Source organism: Plectropomus leopardus, chromosome 3 (genome assembly GCF_008729295.1).
Source record: "Plectropomus leopardus isolate mb chromosome 3, YSFRI_Pleo_2.0, whole genome shotgun sequence".
In the NCBI taxonomy this organism is placed as follows: Eukaryota; Metazoa; Chordata; class Actinopteri; order Perciformes; family Serranidae; genus Plectropomus; species Plectropomus leopardus.
In genome coordinates, this window is record NC_056465.1 from 27340517 (window position 1) to 27359650 (window position 19134).

The 19134-nt window shown below is 37.4% G+C and overlaps 1 protein-coding gene across 1 annotated transcript; it reads left to right on the plus strand.

Moving 5' to 3' along the window:
- Positions 1-2804: 2804 nt before the first annotated feature.
- Positions 2805-18871, plus strand: pias4a (protein inhibitor of activated STAT, 4a). Its single transcript, XM_042481990.1, has 11 exons — positions 2805-2843; positions 6690-7062; positions 7181-7265; positions 7380-7421; positions 8144-8234; positions 9319-9447; positions 10757-10862; positions 11031-11104; positions 12075-12235; positions 13917-14068; positions 15393-18871. Exons 1-11 carry the CDS (start codon positions 2817-2819, stop codon positions 15647-15649), a joined length of 1497 nt encoding a protein of 498 aa, XP_042337924.1. The 5' UTR covers positions 2805-2816; the 3' UTR covers positions 15650-18871.
- Positions 18872-19134: the final 263 nt, after the last annotated feature.

Genomic DNA, 19134 nt, shown 5'->3' on the forward strand with positions numbered 1-19134 from the left:
TGTATATACAGAATATATGTGTGCCATTGTATGTGTGTGTGATAGATATGTGTGCATTTACATTACTCTATTATATGCTATTATCTATTATATTGCTAGTCAAACATTTGTTCATGGCCTCTTCGTGGCCATCAAAGGGTTGTGTACATTTACTCTTTTCACCAATGATTTTGTATTGATTGTCATAGTGTGTCAGTTGACTTTGTTTTGTCTTTTTATTTCCTTAAAGTCTTTGTTTAGTTTCTTTTCATGCGTTTTTCTTCATCTGTATAATAGGACTCCCTCCAAAGCCAGATGGTTCATCCCAAGAGGTTTATCCTAATAAATAAACTTGTACAACTGATTCAAAATTCAGAAAAGGCAAACACTGGTACAATAAATAAATAGGTCAATAAATCATAACCAGAATGCAGGATATAGTGTTTGATGCTCAAAAATGTTTTGGCAGTCTCCCTGTTTCATGTGTGTTGCCTCCCAATGTTCAAACTAAATCTACACTCTTGCTGTGAATTCCACTTCTGAATGTTTGCATAAAATGTGGATTTTTCTTTGCACTCACTTGATACTGTGTGCATGTTAACAGTGAAGAAAAGCCAAAGGTCTGTATGAATTTTTCAACCAACTACAAGGTCTATGAAAGCACCTAATCTACCTTCAAATGTTCTGTTATTTAACAACTTGAATCCTCATATACCTAAAATTTTTATGTTCCCCATAAGTAAGATCAAAGTCATGTAAAACACATTAAAATATTTTGATCAAAGCATACATATTCTGTATCTGCCTCTTGTAATGCTTCAGTAAACCCCTCAGTGACTCTACTATTGACTTTATGTCTTTAATAAAAATGCACTAATAAAATTATATAATTTTGATTGTGATCATGTTTTCATGTCAGTGATGAATTGATCAATATATGTGACTGTTTATAATTCTATGGTTTAAACTGAAATACAAACTCTTGTTTTTGTTGTTTATGCTATACACTACATAGTATTATTATTATGAGATGTTTTTTTAGAACAGAGTATTTTTTAGTATTTATTTCTATCTATCTATCTATCTATCTATCTATCTATCTATCTATCTATATATATATATATATATATATATATATATATATATATTTGTTATGATATACTTTACAGGTGAAATATCCTGTGAATTACATCTTTTAATGTTGATAAAAATTATACATTGTATCCTTGCATTAAGTTAATAATATCAGCAGTTTTACAGTGAAAAAAAATCTGTGGGTCTTTAAGTGTTTTAGATGTTTACTAAAGCACCTAGGTGTATGCGCATCAATTACCTGCCCCACTACACCACTGCCTATATACCATCATATAAAACATCTTGTAGCGTTTCAGTAAAATTGAGTCACACTTTTCAGTGTATGAAATATTCAAATACAAAATGTCACTTTAACGATTAAAGTGTTGCATAAAATGGAAAATTTAATCAATGTCCATCAGTTCCATGTTTTTTTGCTTAAAGTCTCCAGGATCAGAGACAAAAAAGGTACAGTTGTAGAGACTGAACCCCCTACCAGTAAGATATAAATTTTTGCCAACACCATTTCACCCTAGCCGCCATCATATTAGTGCAGATAACAGTGATAGTACAGTATCTGTATGGATGCATCTGCTTTGTTCTGTAGTTTAAGTGAGGGAAATGACAGTCAGGTCAAATCATGGACCATATTGCCCTCTTCTGTTTAAATAATGGAACATGTAATACATGCACAACAGAGAGCACCATACTGCTTTTAAATGTGAATGCTTTTGTATTTTAATAAGATATGTTCATTCATATACAGGCTTATAGGTCCTATTAATTATAAAATATGAGCCAATATTAGAACTGAAAGAACACAATAGTATTGTAGAGGAAGATGTAATATAGGTTTGCATTTGTAAAGTAAATTTATACAAACTAACTAAATCCTATATTCACTACGTTTTGTTTTTTCTTTTTTTTTTTTTTATAAATCATAATCATAGATAACCTTTTTTAAGCAGCACAGGGGTAAAACTAGCTGTCTTTTTAAATAACCATCACTGTTTTATCGACGTTTCAGATCCAAAGTAAAGCCAAAACAAAACACACCATGTTATTACATGATACTGCAATTCCTTCAATTGATTTTTGTGTTTCCATGAGGCTAATCTTTGCCACATATGAGGAGCTGCTGGAAAAGCAGGGCTGGATCAACACAGGGAGCATAAATGTGTCCTTAAAAACACTTACTTTCATTTTGCAAAAAGCGCGACAGAATTGGCTTAAAGTAATGCACTGGTGTTTTGGACTGGCTTTGGCGGGTCAATACTTTGACGCGTATGTATTTGTGGCTAATTACTCTTTTTAATTCAATTATGAGCATACCTTAGACAAAGCACCACATCTCACGGGCTGCGTGCAGAACCTGAAACGGAGTATTTTGCTCGGACTGGATTTGAACACACCATGCGACCCAGTCCACTTGACACCTCATGCTTTACATTCACGTTGAATTTAAACCGCTTTGAAGACACGTGCTCGCCATATCTCGATACTATAAAACCGAAACATAGTGAGTATCGAAATGCTTTGACACGTGGTGTTATTTATGGACACTGAGGCCTGTTTTGGAAATGAGACCTGTGTCTTAGTGTTTTTAAAAAGTTGCACTGTGACTTTAAAACATAGTAGTCCCGCCTGTTTTTTAACGCCGCGCTGTGATTGGCTGAAGTTGCCCGTCAATCAAAGGCGGTTCTGCGTCTCATTGGTGAAAGACTAGCTGTCGTCTCTGACTCTCGCGGTACTGCTGCACGAAGATGGCGGCCGAACTGGTGGAAGCGATGGCAAGTAGAGCTTGGCTAGCTTTGGTTTGATTTGGAGGAGGGCGCGGGAGTGTGTTTTGAAACTCAACCCGGTTATCGGGAAACTGGGGGCTTTGTGTGGATGTAGTGAAGAGTGTGTACTCTCAGAAATGTGGCGTTTTGCATTCACGGCGAAACGAACTAGCTTGTGCTGCTAATGTAGCTAGCCTGCTATGTTAACAGGCAAGTGCGTTGGTTTAGCTAGCATCACGCTGGCTCAAAGGGAAGATATCGAAAATGAATGATGTGACCATAAAAGCGCTTGCGGGTTTAGCACGCTTCCCGTCGCCTCACTATCTCACGTTATACGGCTTGTAACGATGTCTATTTATCGTTAGCCGGCTGGTTTTTTTAGCCGTGCACCTGTCAAAATGTCAATGATTGAATGCCGACTGTAGAGGAGCTAGCCAGTCGATTAGCGCAGGCTATATTGTTCAAGTGAGGCTGAAGAAATGAAACATTACTGACTTCGTGTCTGCGTTTTTGCACACCACCAGAAGCCCAATTGACAATCGTTTTCTTGTTTAAATTTAATCTGGGCACAAAGCAGCGGGTGATAAATTTAACTATGTCAGACAAAGCAAATGCATGTTAGTTACACGGCTCAGGTTTTTCCAGTAACAACAACATGCCCTGTTTTGCCCTACAGTCAAGTTCACATAGTTTGTTTTGCTGCTACCTGACAAGTAAACATCATCCTCACGCAGACTGTATGTTATGTGTTATCTTTTTTTTGATAACCCACGTTTCTGAATATGTTGGTTCTGTGCACATGTTTATGATCAGTATCAGAAATACTTGTTTCGCACTGATGTATAAAATCGTATAAAATATGTGTATTATGTTTTAATGTCACGCAAATTATGTGAAATGCAAAAACATTTATGCAAATGAACTTCAATTAATAGCACAGGCTAGTATTGACGTTCAACCACTGAACTTCACAGGCTTATGTTTGGGACAGGTGTCTGTATGGGACGGGCTTTTATTTCCTTTCACACAAAACTGTTGCTCAGCAAAGAGGGGGAGTACAATCAAATTGTTTATTTGAATCTCTTATTTACCTCTCTTGTTTACTTTGCTGGTATTACAGTCTTCTTCGATGCCTATGGTTTCAGTAAAATGAACTGAATGACTTCATCATAAGCTGTCTGTAGTGTAAGATTCATTACATCTTAAGCCAACCATGAAGCATGTCCTTGCTGCCAAAAGTTTAAACTAGTAAAAAGGACAGGGCATTTAACAGGGACAAGCTTCTACTGGACGTTTTACGGTAACGCGCTGAATATATAAAATATGTGCCTTATGCTACATTACAATGTACAAACTAGTATGTAATAGTAGAGGGAATGACGTCACAATACGATGTTATTGTGATTTTAAATGTTTTGTGAAATGCTGAATATTGCCATGACATATATTGCAATTTAATACTTTTTTTTCCAACTGCAAATTAAGGAAAACCTTTGTCAACATTTCTAATAAGATAAAGTTGTCAGTCTATTCATTTCACATAAGTCAGCAAAATGCAGCAAAATGTATTTGGTGAACTGAAAAAGCGTTTTCTTTTTATTGTTTTATAAGGCTATGTTAAGTTTAATTTCTATTTGCTTTATTAATAATTTATATTAAAAATATATGTAGCGTCCTTGTATCAATACAATGTTGCCACACAAAATATCTCGATACTATGCTGTATTGATTTTTTTACCCTCACTCCTAGTATGTAAAGGTTTTAGAAATATTAAAAAAAGATATGCTTTATGTTACATTGTACAACAAGATATATACCTAAATAGAAATAAGAATAAGAAATACACATGATATGTATATGTTAAAGATACATTCAAGAGTGGTGTCGGTAATAATGAATTAGCATACTGAAGAATAATTGCACAGAGAAGGGATGCATAATAACATCAGCATCAGCCCGAAATGAACTTTTAGGTGATAGGAAAGGCCAACACGTGCATATATTGTTATCGGCATCAGCAATCGTCCAAAATAAGTTTGAAAATATCATTATATTGGATATTGGCAAAAATACAATATAGTGCAGCAGAGTATTGCTGTAAGTATTGCATCAATTACTGCACAGTTAAGACATTGTTACAAATAATTATTTTACCTTTAAATCCCTATCGCACAGTCGAGTGTATTTAGTGGATAGATTTAGTGTATCCAGCCAAAATATGAACTTATTATGACATGTAAATCAAATCTTTGTGACAAATGTTTGATTGGCATTCATTCAGGATGATTACAATTCAGTTCACCATATTCAAAGATTCAAAGTCTGTGCTTGTTATGGTGGTTGTTGTGGTCAATGTTTGGTTGTCACTGCTGCACAAACAAGTTCACCTGTAATTGAACAGTGGTATAATAAGATTTAACAGGGAATAGCTGCATTGGTTGTGGATTATGTTGAAATTAATGTGCAATTTGTGGATGTTAGATAGTTTACATTTAAGGTGTATTCTACTTCTCAGGACTGTAAACAGACTTTTGTTTACATGTAAACATTGTGCAAAAGCCAACTAAACCTGTCTTTTGTTAATCAGGTATCCCTAATGTAAGTTTTACCACATTTTTTTTAGTTGTGTGTTTAAAACTTTTTTTGATTCCTCTTTATTATGTTGATTTATGTCTATAAACTCAACACAGTCAAAGGTGGTCATGCTTTCACTTTTCAGGCTTATACCGTAGCTGGGTCTTGTTGTCAGTGTAGTTTCTGTGTTAATGTGTGTTAAAATGTAGAGGTGCAGTCATACATTTTAACTGCTGCTGCAGACTCAGGGTTTGTTTAATGGTGCCACATTTTATTTGTGATGTGAACAGGGTGATGAAAATGATTAGGTCACAAGAAGGAGCAGTGTGACTTCTTCCTGTATCCGACTAATGACGAGCCAGGTTCAAGCCTTTGTGGGATTAAAGTGACGAAGGAAAAAAGCTAATTTTAGCAGGAATCAAATAGTTTGAGACACTGTGAGGTCATGTTAAATGCTGCATAAGTGTGAAAGAATGTATAGGGTGTCAAAAATTTAGCAGGGGTGTTTTTTAGGATTTGCCAAGAACTGAAATAATTCGATTCATTATGATTTCTTTTTCTTTTTCAGGACAGAGCATGTTTAAGAACTTGATACAGTGTAGGCCAGCGAATATTGATTATTTTCATTGTACATTTATTTGTTTATTATTTTCTCCATTAATGACTGAATTGTTTTGTCCTTAAACATGCCCTGTGTAATTGTCCTGGAGTCCAAGGTGCAATCTTAAAATGACATGTTTTATCCAACCAACAGTCAAAAAATCCAAAGCTGATCGGTTTGTCATCATGCATGACAAAAAAAGCGAGAATGCAGAAGCTTTTTTGCTTCAAAAAAATTACGACATTTATTTAATGAACAAAATATTTTCCCTTAACTTTCTGTAGATCCATTAATCGAATAATTGTTGTCACTTCAATACATTACCAACATTATTCACAGAATTTTTACACAGATATACTGAAATGTATTTTCTACTTTGGTTTACACGGTTAGACAGTGTTATTTACTTACTGCAGATAATATTTAGAAAAATCTGACTGAAAACTTTCAGAAAATTTTCAACTTGAAAAGCTTGAAGAAGTCAAGCTCAAAAAACACAGATCTATCAGCAGTGCGGTAATAATTGGTTTTACAGTCAAGTATCAGTATGCCCTGGATGGGGACTTTGCTGTTAAAATTAGTCCAGATTTTTAAATTAATGGCATCAAACTTTCCTCTTTTACAGATATCATTGTCCCTGTATTGTGTATCTCATGGTTTTCTTTTGTCCTCCCTTTAGAACATGGTCAAAAGTTTCCGGGTCTCAGACCTGCAGACGCTGCTGGCCTCAATGGGCCGCAGCAAAAGTGGGCTGAAACAGGACCTGGTGGGTCGTGCGCTGAGGCTAGTGCAGACCGAATACAGCCCAGAGCTTCTGAAGAACGTCAGGCAGCTCTACGAGTCGCGCTTCCCCAAAACATCTGGCTGGCTTGCGGCGCGGCGTCCGGAGGGCGTCCCGGTTGCCTACTCATCCCTCAGCTCCTCCCCCAACGCCACCTCTCAGGGCGCAGACTACCTCAACGGCATTTCCAAACCGATCCCCACAGAGGTCAAGCTGGTGCCACTGCCCTTCTACCAAACTTTGGAGACACTGTTGCCACCAACAGAGCTAAGTAAGTGCACATAGTTAGATGTTTCGTAATGCTTGTATTATAACATTTGTTTATTATGAATATTATGTTCACATACCGTGATGTTTTTGTCATGATTCTTCTCTACATATATTTACAGTTGCCCAGAACAATGAGAAACTGCAGGACAGTCAATGCATATTTGAATTAACACCAAACCAAGCAGACCAGATCAGAAATGCAAGGTAAGAAAATAAAGCCTCTCCCCAGATCTTCATCTGTAATGTTAACACTTAACGTTTAATTTACACTCTCTGTAACTAATGCTCATATTGATTTGTAACCTTTTACTTTCTCAGTGAGCTTCGTCCAGGAATCAGATCAATCCAAGTGGTTCTTAGGTAAGTTCCCACTACTTCTCATTGAAAGTAAAGAAATATTTTACAGTTTTGCCTGGAATTTACTGTCACAGGTGCTCAAGAAAAAATGTAAAAATTGTTTGACCATGCATGGGCAAATGACACAAGTTTCCCCTACAATGTACTTTCACTCTTTGAAACCTTGTCAAACTGGCTTGATTGCTTTAAAAAACAAACAAACATAGATATAAAGCATCTTAAGAAGAAATGACCCAAAAATGAGCAAGAAATTAGTAAAAAGTAAAAATATGTCCTGAAAAATTAGCCAAAAACCAAACAAAAAGAAAGTAAAAAATAAAAAACAACAACAAGAAAAAGACCTGAAAAAGTTCTTTAAAGATTATAATAATTCAGTAAAGTATTTTTAAATTGACAATAATGGGACTTATAAATGTAGTTTAGTTTTAGACAATATATTAATTAATTAAATATATATCAAATTGCAGGACCTTTCTTGCAAAATTGAAAGGAAAGAAAATCAATTTGCTCAGGTTTTAAAGATTTTAATACTTGTGAAAGGCATCTGAACTCAAGAAAAGGTTTCAAAGGGTTTAAAATAAAATACCTGGTTGATTTATCCGAGCAATCAGATTCTGTGATATTCAAAGACTTGACAGATGAAAGATTCAGTCATGCTGATTGGCTGAACAGTCAGACATTTCTGTGATGCTTACCTTTTTCTCATGTTTTACTCTCCGTTGCAGAATCTGTTACACAGACTCCATCGGTGTCCAGGAGGACCAGTATCCTCCCAACATTGCTGTCAAAGTCAACCAGTCCTACTGTCACGTGCCGGTGAGTTCTCTGACTTCTCTAAAACAAGCCACACCTTAAGAGCTGTTCTGCTCTTTCCAGTCCTGTAAGCGTTTTGTTTTTAACTACAGTCACTAGTTTTGGTGTCAGTGGCCGTCTTACTACCTGGTAACAGCTGACGTCATAATGTATGGTAGTGATGGGTTCGCCAACCTAATGCACGTGGACGTTGAATAACAAAAGAAAAACTTATATCCAGGTACAGATAGTATTGATCAGCCAGCCCGAAGGCATAAACTCACTGGCAAGACTTTCAGTAGGAAACTCTCCATCTGTCAGTTTCATTTTTCAAACTGTTGGTGTGCTGATAGGAAGCTAAAACATCAAAGACAAGTGACTGCTAAAATCAATAAACTGACAGATACACTGATGACGGTATTGTTGGAAACAAAAATACACACAATAAGAAATATTTACCATTTCAAACGCGTCTGCATACAATAAGTGTGCCTTGAGAAGAGTGGCTTTTGAACTCTGCTTAGAAATGCACAAGCAAAGTTTAAACACACACACACACACTTGCTCATAGTGGTGTGTGGAAGTTACATTTGTGGATTCTTTGTTCACAGTGGAGGCATGTGAGAAAAACAAAGGTTTCTTCTCGAATTCAGCATAACAGGGGTTGAGTAATCGTTAAAGTACTCCTTTAATATCGGAGGCTTCTTGTTTAGTATGTTTTGGATATACAAAAGTAGTTCCTTGCATACACAGAAGCAGATACAGAGGAGAATACAAAAACAATGTAGGAGTGACTGTAATCTGAAATCCACGGGGGCAGCTTGCCCTGAGCTCAGTGCTCCTCCCTGAGTTTTGCTTCAGGAGGAGAACTGAGCTCCAACTTCCATTTTAAGTCTGTGCAGCCAAACAGCGTCCTGCCTTTTCGCTTTTTTTCTTTTTTTTTTCTAATTTTGTGCCTTCCAGTTCAAAAAAGTGACTGTACAAAAACTAACACCAGAATCAAGAGCCTCCAGAGGGAATTCAGATACCTTTCATGTTAACAACTGACTCAGAAAGGAGGTTTATTGGATAAATGGCATAAATCTTGGATATTTCTGTGTGTTTTCAGGGCTATTACCCCTCTAATAAGCCCGGTGTGGAGCCCCGTCGTCCTTGTCGTCCTGTAAACATTACTCCCTGGTTGCATCTCTCCAATGTCACCAACAGAGTCACCGTCACCTGGGGAAACTTTGGCAAGGTGAGAGTCTGACGCTGAATCTCATATTTTGGTGTAACTTAGGCTCCTGGTAGTGCATCAGTGAAAACTAGGACATGCAGTTTGTTCTTCTTGTTCTTCACGAGTCCATATGGTGTTTTGTATATGTCAGTGAAGAGAGAGAGGGGTGTCATTCAGAGTTTTCGATATCTGGTTATTGACATTTTTTGATTTGGAAAATCTATTGTAGTTCAATGTCGTTAAATCTCTGTTTACATCATGTAAACAAACCACGTACCTATAATTTCAACCTCAGTGCTCCAATCAAAACAGCGTGCAGCACCAGTTGGGACATTTCTATAGAAAACATAACATAGAAAATTGATTTAAATGCTGATTCTCATTCACTTCTCATCCTGTTTTGAAATAGTAAATTAAAGGGAAGTCTTAGTTTTATGTGTTGACCCAACAAATGTAGGGTAGCGTAATTTTGATCATTTATTACATCTATTAATTTTTGTTTATTTTATTTTCAAAATGCAGTTATTGTGCACAGAAGTCAATGTAATAAAATGATAATGTTTTCCTGGAATTAGTCCGGGACATTGAAATCTTCCAGGACATGTGGGCTGGTACTTATTTCTTTTAACGGAAACGCTGGTGTCATATTAGATCTGTTCTGGCCTGAAGGCTTGAAAAGTATCCTGACAGCCTCCTTTTATCTACAACATGAAAAAAACACTGCAGTTTTAAACCAACAGCAGCACTTCAGAAGTGTGTTGCACATGAAAAATGTTGCTGATTTACAGGCAAACCAACCCATTTTTTTGGTCGGTTTGAAGTGGAACGTGGGGATACAGAATTGATTGCTCAGCATACTTAATCAATGCAAGTCCATAACCTCGTGGTTGGCTCACAAGTGGGGGGTGTGGGGCTTTCAGTCCATCAAATTCTGAGGTTTTGTTAAGTACAGAGGGATATTTGTACGAAAGCTTAAATCGTTTTTTAATATACTCACAGTGTTTAAGGAGTTTTAACAAAGATCCAAGAGATTGTGAACATACTGTTATAGAAAGACTTTGCAGTGTTAGGTTTTCCTAAGATGTGTGGCTTTTGTAATTGGCCCATATAATGTAAAAAGATGTATGGGATAAAATAGCAGGGGGACTCCAGAGGGTACATTTGCCTTTAATTCCTCTTCCAAGCTGAGATCGGTGAAGCCAAGTAGATTTCTCTTGACATAGTAATTGTGTGTTAACTTTTTAAAGGTTCACTGTGTGTACATGCTCTGTTTTATATTGATAGCTTTGTGAAATAAATGCTCACAACTTGTGAATGTGTGTGTTTTCAGCGGTACTCTGTGGCGGTGTATTTAGTGAGGGTTTTCACTGCAGCAGACCTCTTCAGCCAACTCAAACTGTGCTCTGTTGAGAGTGCAGAACGCTGTCGTGAACGCAGTAAGTGTTACCTTTTATACCCTGCCTAAATTTATTTTGCAAACTGACTTTTTTTGTTAACATTTTTTAGCAGAACTGTGTTGTGTGTTTAATTTCATGTATTCCAATATATCGTCTGGTAAACTATTATGACGCCTCATTATAAATTTGTGTGCCATTTATCTATAGTCCAAGACAAACTACGTTTTGATCCCGAGAGCGAAATTGCGACAACAGGCCTCCGGGTGTCTCTCATCTGTCCAGTGAGTATATCTTCATGATAATACTTAACATGTTAAAGAATGCTTGTTCCCAGTCTTAAACCTAACTGTGTGAATTGATCATTTCTCTCTGATTATATAGCAAATACATGTGAAGAAATATGAATATCCTTGTATTTTCCTGTTTCTGTAAAACAAGATGAAATGGTTTCAAATGTTTGACTCATCCTGCATTCATCGGCATTTACAAAAATGCATTCAATCAAACGAGACTGGGTGACTAGCTAGCCACACTGGTCAAAAAAAAAACTACACCTTACTGTGTGTGTTTGGATATCAGTGGGCAAAATCTTTCTGAATCAATGTAGCAGAGGTCGGATTCATTCATATTCATATTGGAAAATTGGTCCTTGTAAAGTGATAATTAAAATGGGTTCTGAGTTTGTCACATTACAGACGTGTTAAATAAACACCTGACCAAATTTGAATGACCAAAAAAATCGCCAAGTATGTAAAAGAGGGCTCAAATCATAAAAAATGCACAGTATTCTTTGATTTGAAACTCTGGGGGAGTGTCCGCTAAAGGAGCGGAGGCCACGCCCAATCGCAGGACTGTGCTAATGATGCTTCTCGCTTTTATACTGCTACATTTTCAGGGGCGGAGTTTGCAGCTGAATATAGCTTTAATGCTAATCGTAAAACAGGAAAATGGTGCAAAAACAGTCAAGTGTCTAACTCCGCAATTAAGTACTATATAGTAAAGGGTCTTTGTAACACGTTTTCAACAATCAGTTTCCAACATTTGTAATGTGTTTGAAACTCTGAATTCACTTTACACGGACTTTAACTGTGAGTGGTGTTAAAAAAGTCTTAAATCTAACTTTCCTTGATCTGTGGGAACCCTGTCTCCATCGTCAAAGGCCAGTTTTTTAAAAATGTTTGTCCTACTATGAAATTTGAGTAAACATTAAACATTCTTGTTCCCTCCTGCCTCCCTCTCTCACTCTCCCAGTTGGTGAAGATGCGGCTCGGCGTGCCATGTCGAGTTTTAACTTGCGCCCATCTCCAGTGTTTCGACGCAGTCTTCTTCCTGCAGATGAATGAGAAGAAGCCCACATGGACTTGCCCCGTCTGTGACAAACCTGCTCCCTTTGAGCTGCTCACTATCGATGGGTAAGGAGACAGAAGCATGCTCTGACTCGTCCCACCATAACAGCACCATCTTTTTCTCAGTTAAATCAGAAAATTTACATTTTGTGTTATTCTAAACCGTTGCGTGTTTGGGGGGAAATTATTCGGGCGGCGCAGATGTCAAGGACTTTTTAAGGAGTCTTGGTACAAGTTGAACCATGCACAAACCTGCTATGTTTTCATTTAAAGCTTTAAATGCTTTACGTGGCATGAGAGGACGGTTATTCGCTGTGATTTGTTTTTCTGTTATTGCTGTCAGATTGGATTTCACAATTTTTGATCCTTTAAATTGGCTGTTTGTTGACTCTTTGATCTACTTGCTACAACAAAGATATAGTTTAGAAAACCATGTAATAGTGGGACTCAAACGGGCTCAACACTTCTTTTTCTTTTCATTTACAGTACTCAGTGCTGTTAATAACTACAGACAACTGCAGTCATTTGTGCTGTGTAAAGTGCTCTATTAGGCTGTAGGTGCAAAACGTGCATCTATCAGTCTGTAGTATTAATGAGGACTTTGTTTTCCCTCTGGTATTTTATCGTCTGCAGAATAGTGAAGAACACAAATGAACTGGCAGTCCATTTTATATATTAAAACAAAAATCCTAAGATTATTTCATCCTCAATCATTTGGGCTTGTAGTATCATGCATCTTTCACAGGCACTCCCTTACTTTCACAAAAGACTGAGAGCATTATATTACCGTTTGGCTTCAAGGTTCATTTGCATTCCTTAAGTGTGAAAGTCCCTTCTTAAACTCGTCTCTTTAGGTTTCAGTTGCAGCAGCTTATTCACTAAATGCTGTCAAGTTTATAGATTGATGTTTTGAGACAGAGAAATTTGAAGAATGAATGCAATTTTCAGTTTTTAAACATCTAAGGTTTCAAGCTTTTTTGTTGTTTTTCCTCATGGAGTGTAATATGAATGTTATCTTGCTATTTAATGAAAGTGGTCAAGATTAAGGATAAATAGCCATCATGATGGCACAGCAAGATCAGAGTCCTGCACACGTTAGGTTTTCAAGACCTGCTCCAAAACCAGAACTGCAATGTGCAACACTGAACCCGCCACACCCACACATATGATCAATAAATTCCATAATCCGGCCCAACCGGCTCTTACAAGATCCGTTTCTTGACCCAAATCCTATAATAACCGTGTGCTGTTGAAATAATCTGGTTAGGCAGCATGTGTGAAGTGAAGATTTAAAGAAATGTTATACATGTGCATTAGGATAATATATTTTAAAACAAAGTTAATTGAAGGAAATACAACTTAAATTAATATTTTTTTGCTTATCGTCATACTGAAAAGTACATCTCCACAGTGAACTTGCCTTTTAGTAATCTACTTGATTGAAATGGTTCTCATACTCCAAGTGATGCAGAAGAAAGCCAACACACCAAGTCAGCAGTCAGAGGATTAAAATGTTAAAACAAGAAATTCAGTTATTATTTTCATTTTATTTTAATACATTTATCACTTTATCACCTTTTTTGCCTGCTGATACCCTACTCAAACAGAACTCAGACTGCAGAAAAAGACAAAAACGAAGAAATTCAATCCATGAAAACCTCTGCTAGGCTCCTGCAATAAGAGGACTCTGTTTCTGCTGTGAAATCTAGTTTTGTGCAGCGACTCTAACCAGCGGTGTGTATTTCAGGCTGCTATCTGAGATTCTGAAGGAGACAAGTGAGGATATTGAGGAGATTGAGTACTTAACCGACGGCTCCTGGCGACCCATCAGAGATGACAAGGAGAGGGACAGGGAAAGAGAGCGCAGCAACACGCCAGAGTATCCTGTTGTTGATATATGTAAGTGTCAAAACCCTGTTCATTTAACCTCTTGTTCTCAATGTGTTGATTTTTTATATATTGTATACATATTGTTTTTCCTAACACAAAAAACATGCAGCATAGAAGAGATGCATATACAATTACACTTGTTTTAACTTGTGGTTTTTTCATGTTCAATACTGAACATTGTTATAAAATACTTAGGGAAGGGTAGTAAAAGTTATTATACAGACACCTCATCGTTCATAACACCCTTAAATGGATAATACACTAACTGAAGTATTATAGCCAAACACTCTGTGTGGCTTAAACTGAGGTAAAATCAAGTGTAATAGGAATAAAAATAAACACATTTGGTTTGATTTGGAAATTTATTTCAAACATGTAAAGTAAGTAAAGTGAACTGACAGAAAAAAGTAATATTTACAGACAATGAAAAACAAATTAAAAGAAATTGTCACACACAGAACACGCAGAAGTACAACCTTATTTAATCCCACCGCTTCTCCATAATTCATTGATTTATAATTAATCAGCTTCTTTATTGATTTAAACCTTTACTTTCATTAATTTTCCTCCTGGTTTAAATAAAGAATTTATTTATTTTTATCTTTGTCATACTTCAAAACATTAAGTCATTACTGATATAATATCCTTATCAAAGATTGAATTCGTTATCAATATTTATATCAATTAAAAATACAAATTTATTACTCACATATTTAATTTAACATAGTGACCAGTTGTCTTTTTGCATATGAGTATTTATAATATAATATAATATAATATACAAATACATATATTATTATATATATTATATATTACATACATACATACATGCATTGCACACCACACATATATCATATATAACATGCAATACATACCAACAGTATAATACACAACACATATACAAAGTACAATATCTGATTATGGATATAAAATACAATGAATAATACACAATATGATGATATAAAGACAAATACTAAGAATAAGAAATGAAAGGTGGCTGGAGTTCTGTTTTTTATGGCATGCCCGTATTAACGATGACCATATCTCAACAAACCCGTCTGTTCTCGGCTGTAAACTTGCTGTGATTCTCTCCATGATTGCTTTTTTTTATGCTGTCTCTCCATTGTGTTATCCTCGGGTGCAGCCGATTCAGCAAGGAAACGGTTATCTTTTTTTTCCCCATAAAAAGCAGAATTCTCAGTAACAGAATTAAATTTCTATCTGTCATGTAATCAGGAAGAATACCTTGTGTGAATGCTTTTTTAAATGTATATTTTTATTCCATGCGTCAGTTTGCTAGTGTAAATATTTGCGTAATCATCCTTTCTTGCAGGCATTCCTGAGGCAAACGGTCATTCACCGGCCATCCATTCTGGAAGCAGTTCTGTGGGGATGGCAGGAGTCACAGCAGGAGGTTCTGCTGTGGCGCCGGGAGGAGGTGCGGTGGTAGATCTGACTCTTGACTCCTCCTCTGAGGAGGAAGGGGGCGGGGCAGGGGGAGACAGTGAGGACACTGAGGACAGCGCCGACAGTCCCGCCCCGAAGAGGGGCCGATACAACTACGACAAGGACCTGGTCACTGCCTACTGACCCCGCAGCTCTGTCCCCTCATAGACTGACACACACACAGAGACAGAGAGGCAGGGGGCTAAAAACTTGAGGACAGGAACACAGTAATCCACTAGATGCAACAAACCCCCCCTTTATGCCCAAACGTCAAAGCCTTTTAGCAGCTCTGGTTTATTTCCAGTCAAAACAAACACACTCAAACATGCACTGTTAATGAATCTTCAATCTAGAGTGATTAGGATTCCTCTTTGTACTGTACACCACTGGAAGCAACTCTTTCTGGCCAACCGTCACCTTGCAGTGAATATCTGTACCGTCCTGCCTCTACTTTCGAGACTGAATGGATCGTGCACCCCACCACCACCACCACGACCCCCCCCTACTCCTCTCTCTCCAGACTATTCCCTCTCTACCACCTCATCTCTCTTTGTATTTGACTTGGAACTACAGGCTCTTTTAGCCGTGGGCGTTCGATGTGTGCGTCTCTGATTTTTGTCACCTTTGTGATGAACAGGCAAGTTGGGGAAAAAAAATGGAGGCTCCTCAGAAGTTTTTGGTAAGAGGTCAAAAACCACGAATGGAAAAGAAGAGCATGAAAACTTTGCGGGAGGACGAGGCAGAGATATCTTGAGTGTGATGCAAATTTGAAACCTCCCATTGTGTTGATTTCTTTTGTTAAGAGAATGAATTCAAAGCTTGAAAGGGTTTTTTTTCAGGAATTTATCCTTTTTAATTATGAAAGGGCAGAACACAATACTGGCCTCAATGTGTGATGCTTTCCATTTTTATTTTGTCCTTAGCTAAAGAGAACCTACCTCAGTCATAAAAAAAAAACTTAGCAGACTGACCAGAGAGTAACTTAGAAAGGAGCGGAGGACAGAAGAATTGACGAGTCTTTCTGAAGCCAATTTAACACTGGAGATTTTGTTGTCCTACTTTTTTCTTTGCTTTATTTTTTGTTTTAATTCCATCATACCATGCAGCTCTTTTCCCTCTGCAGCAACAAAATCTTTGTTAAAGGGAGAGATAGTTTGTGGATAACTGTAGGTGTCTGATTCAAAAGCTTTGGGTGGAGCTGTACCACTCTTAAAACAGATACTGTGCTGTAACAGGATTTATTGGAAGCGATCGGCGTTGCATATTGACATCAAAATTACTGTGTGGCAACCGTGCCAAAGCAGATCTTAAATATTTACTGACAGGAAACGGTTGTGAGATTTGGTGCCTTTTTTGTTGCGTGTTGAAGATTGGAGCCCATCGTTTTAAGGCTAGCTGAGCTGGCCAGCAGGTGAAACCCCAGTCTGACAGAAGGTGTTTTATTTCATTGAGGATTTTCTTGGACGGAGAAGCAAATCTGTGGTAAAGGACAGTGATGGGAAAGGAATGAGAAGTGCTGTTTTTCCAACATTTTTATGTCCTCGGAGGGTATTTATTTAATTGCTTCATATTTTCTTAGCAGTTTGTAATAAATCTACATAATATTTGGCTTGAGTTAGAAGCTATTGGTTGCAGAAAGCAGGACACGTCTTCTGCTGCAGTGTGCGTTATAATTGGTCCGGGCTCACGGCTGTGCTGTTGATGAACGCTCCTTTTCTTTTCCACTGAATGAATCCGACCTGGGTCAAAGCACCATTCAGAGTACTTTGCCATGGTGGGTTCAACATGTCTGACACAACGAAACTTAATGAAGTGTCAATAAGTGCAACCCCACCACGCTTAAAGTCATTGATTGGATTACAAACGTTCTTGTCTGGAATGAGTGGAGCTGCTTCAACCAACAATCCCCTTGGCCTCCTTTCAATGCAGATAAGGTCACGTCTATTTGCTGGAGTAGAATTGGACTTTTAATTGCTACATGCTGTAGGCTTACAACTAATATTCCTCTGCAGCTGCACTAGTGTTGTCAGTATGTGTTGTCAGTATGTGTTGGCTACTCCTCAGAGAAGGATACTCGGGCTGCATGCGCAGGCTTTGTCTGCAGGAAGGTCGTCAGTGTTTGCTTGAAGATGAGAAAAGATGTTGCTGTGTTGCTAGAGCTGTTTGCACTTTCATCCCAGTACTTCATCCCAAGTTGAAGGCTTATGTATTCTAAGCCATCATGTAGTGAGTATTAATCAAGGATCCCTGACCATTTCTCCTTGACCATCTCATGCGTGGGAATTAGAAAATGTGAAGCTAGAAAAGGTCTGCTCCACTGTGAGACGACTAAGAGAGAGGGAGCATGACTCAGATGAGCTCTGCATTATGTTTGTCTCTCGCATCATCCCTGTGTTCACAGTTTGATCATCACAGTCTCTTGTTTTCTTTTGCCTTGCTCATAAGCACAGAGAAATGACATTTACACATCGATCCGGGGCCTCGCAGTTGCAAGAGCATCCTCCGATGAGGTTGATGATTGGAAAAATAGGTCGAGTCAAATCTGGTCTTCCATTTTCCTCCTTCTTTTGACACTTTGACATAGTTTACAGAATCGATATACTGTTGAAAAAAATGTTTGATAATCCACACAAAATTGATTGATGGCACTTTGCCTGTAATAAATCAGAGTCTGTCCCTGAAAAGGATATTCTGTATAAGTCGCTTTGAAGCAAAATTATGTAAAGAACTCTAATACCCGTCTTTAACTAGGCAATTTGTATTTGTAAGTAACTGCTATACATATAAAAAAATGACATTGTTCATTTGTTGATAGGTATAGACGGTCATTATTTGAACAGATCTCCTGAACTTTTCTTTGCCTTATGGTTAAAGATGAGAGGTAGTGCGGGTTGCGTCTGTGGAACTGAGCCAGAAACAGGTTGTTTGGGAGCTGGAGAGAGCTGAAGGTCTGGTCTTTTTGTAGTGGCATCTCTTCTTCTTATAATAATGCATAAGGTAGCATGGGCAGAGGCTTACAATCCATGATGTAAATGTTTTGTTTGTTGTGTTTTTTTATATGTTCATATTAAAAGACAATAAAATTTAAATAATATTTTATTAAGCCGTGAATCGCCTCCAGTTGTTCCTATAGGCAAACAGACAATAAAAAGCTGTTGAGGGCAGCAGCAGCAGCACCTGAAGCTGATGCCACAGAGGACTGGGAGGACTGGTTAAGGTGGAGGTTGATATGTCCTGTACCAAATGCTCAGATCTGGGGACACATTTGATGCCTGTTGAGGATAAAACTGTAAAATTTCAAATGATCGTATTCTAACAGCTGTTATTGACGTGTGGAATTAATTAAAATCAGTTCTTAAAAACGTGTCTGCCATCGTTTTATTTTGAGAATAGTCTATGTATTCAGCCAGATGACCGCAGGTAAGTATACAGGTAATATGCGCATGTGTTAGTAGTTAATGTGCCTATTTAAGTAAAAAAAAACACATCCATGTCATCTCTCGGGCTCTGTACATTTGCCAGTTTTTTTGTTTGTTTTTCTGTTGCTAAGTTTCAGGTAGGCTAATTTTCTTGTACTTATAATTATTTTCTTGGTAATTTTTGGCCATTTCATCACGTGTTTTTGAAAG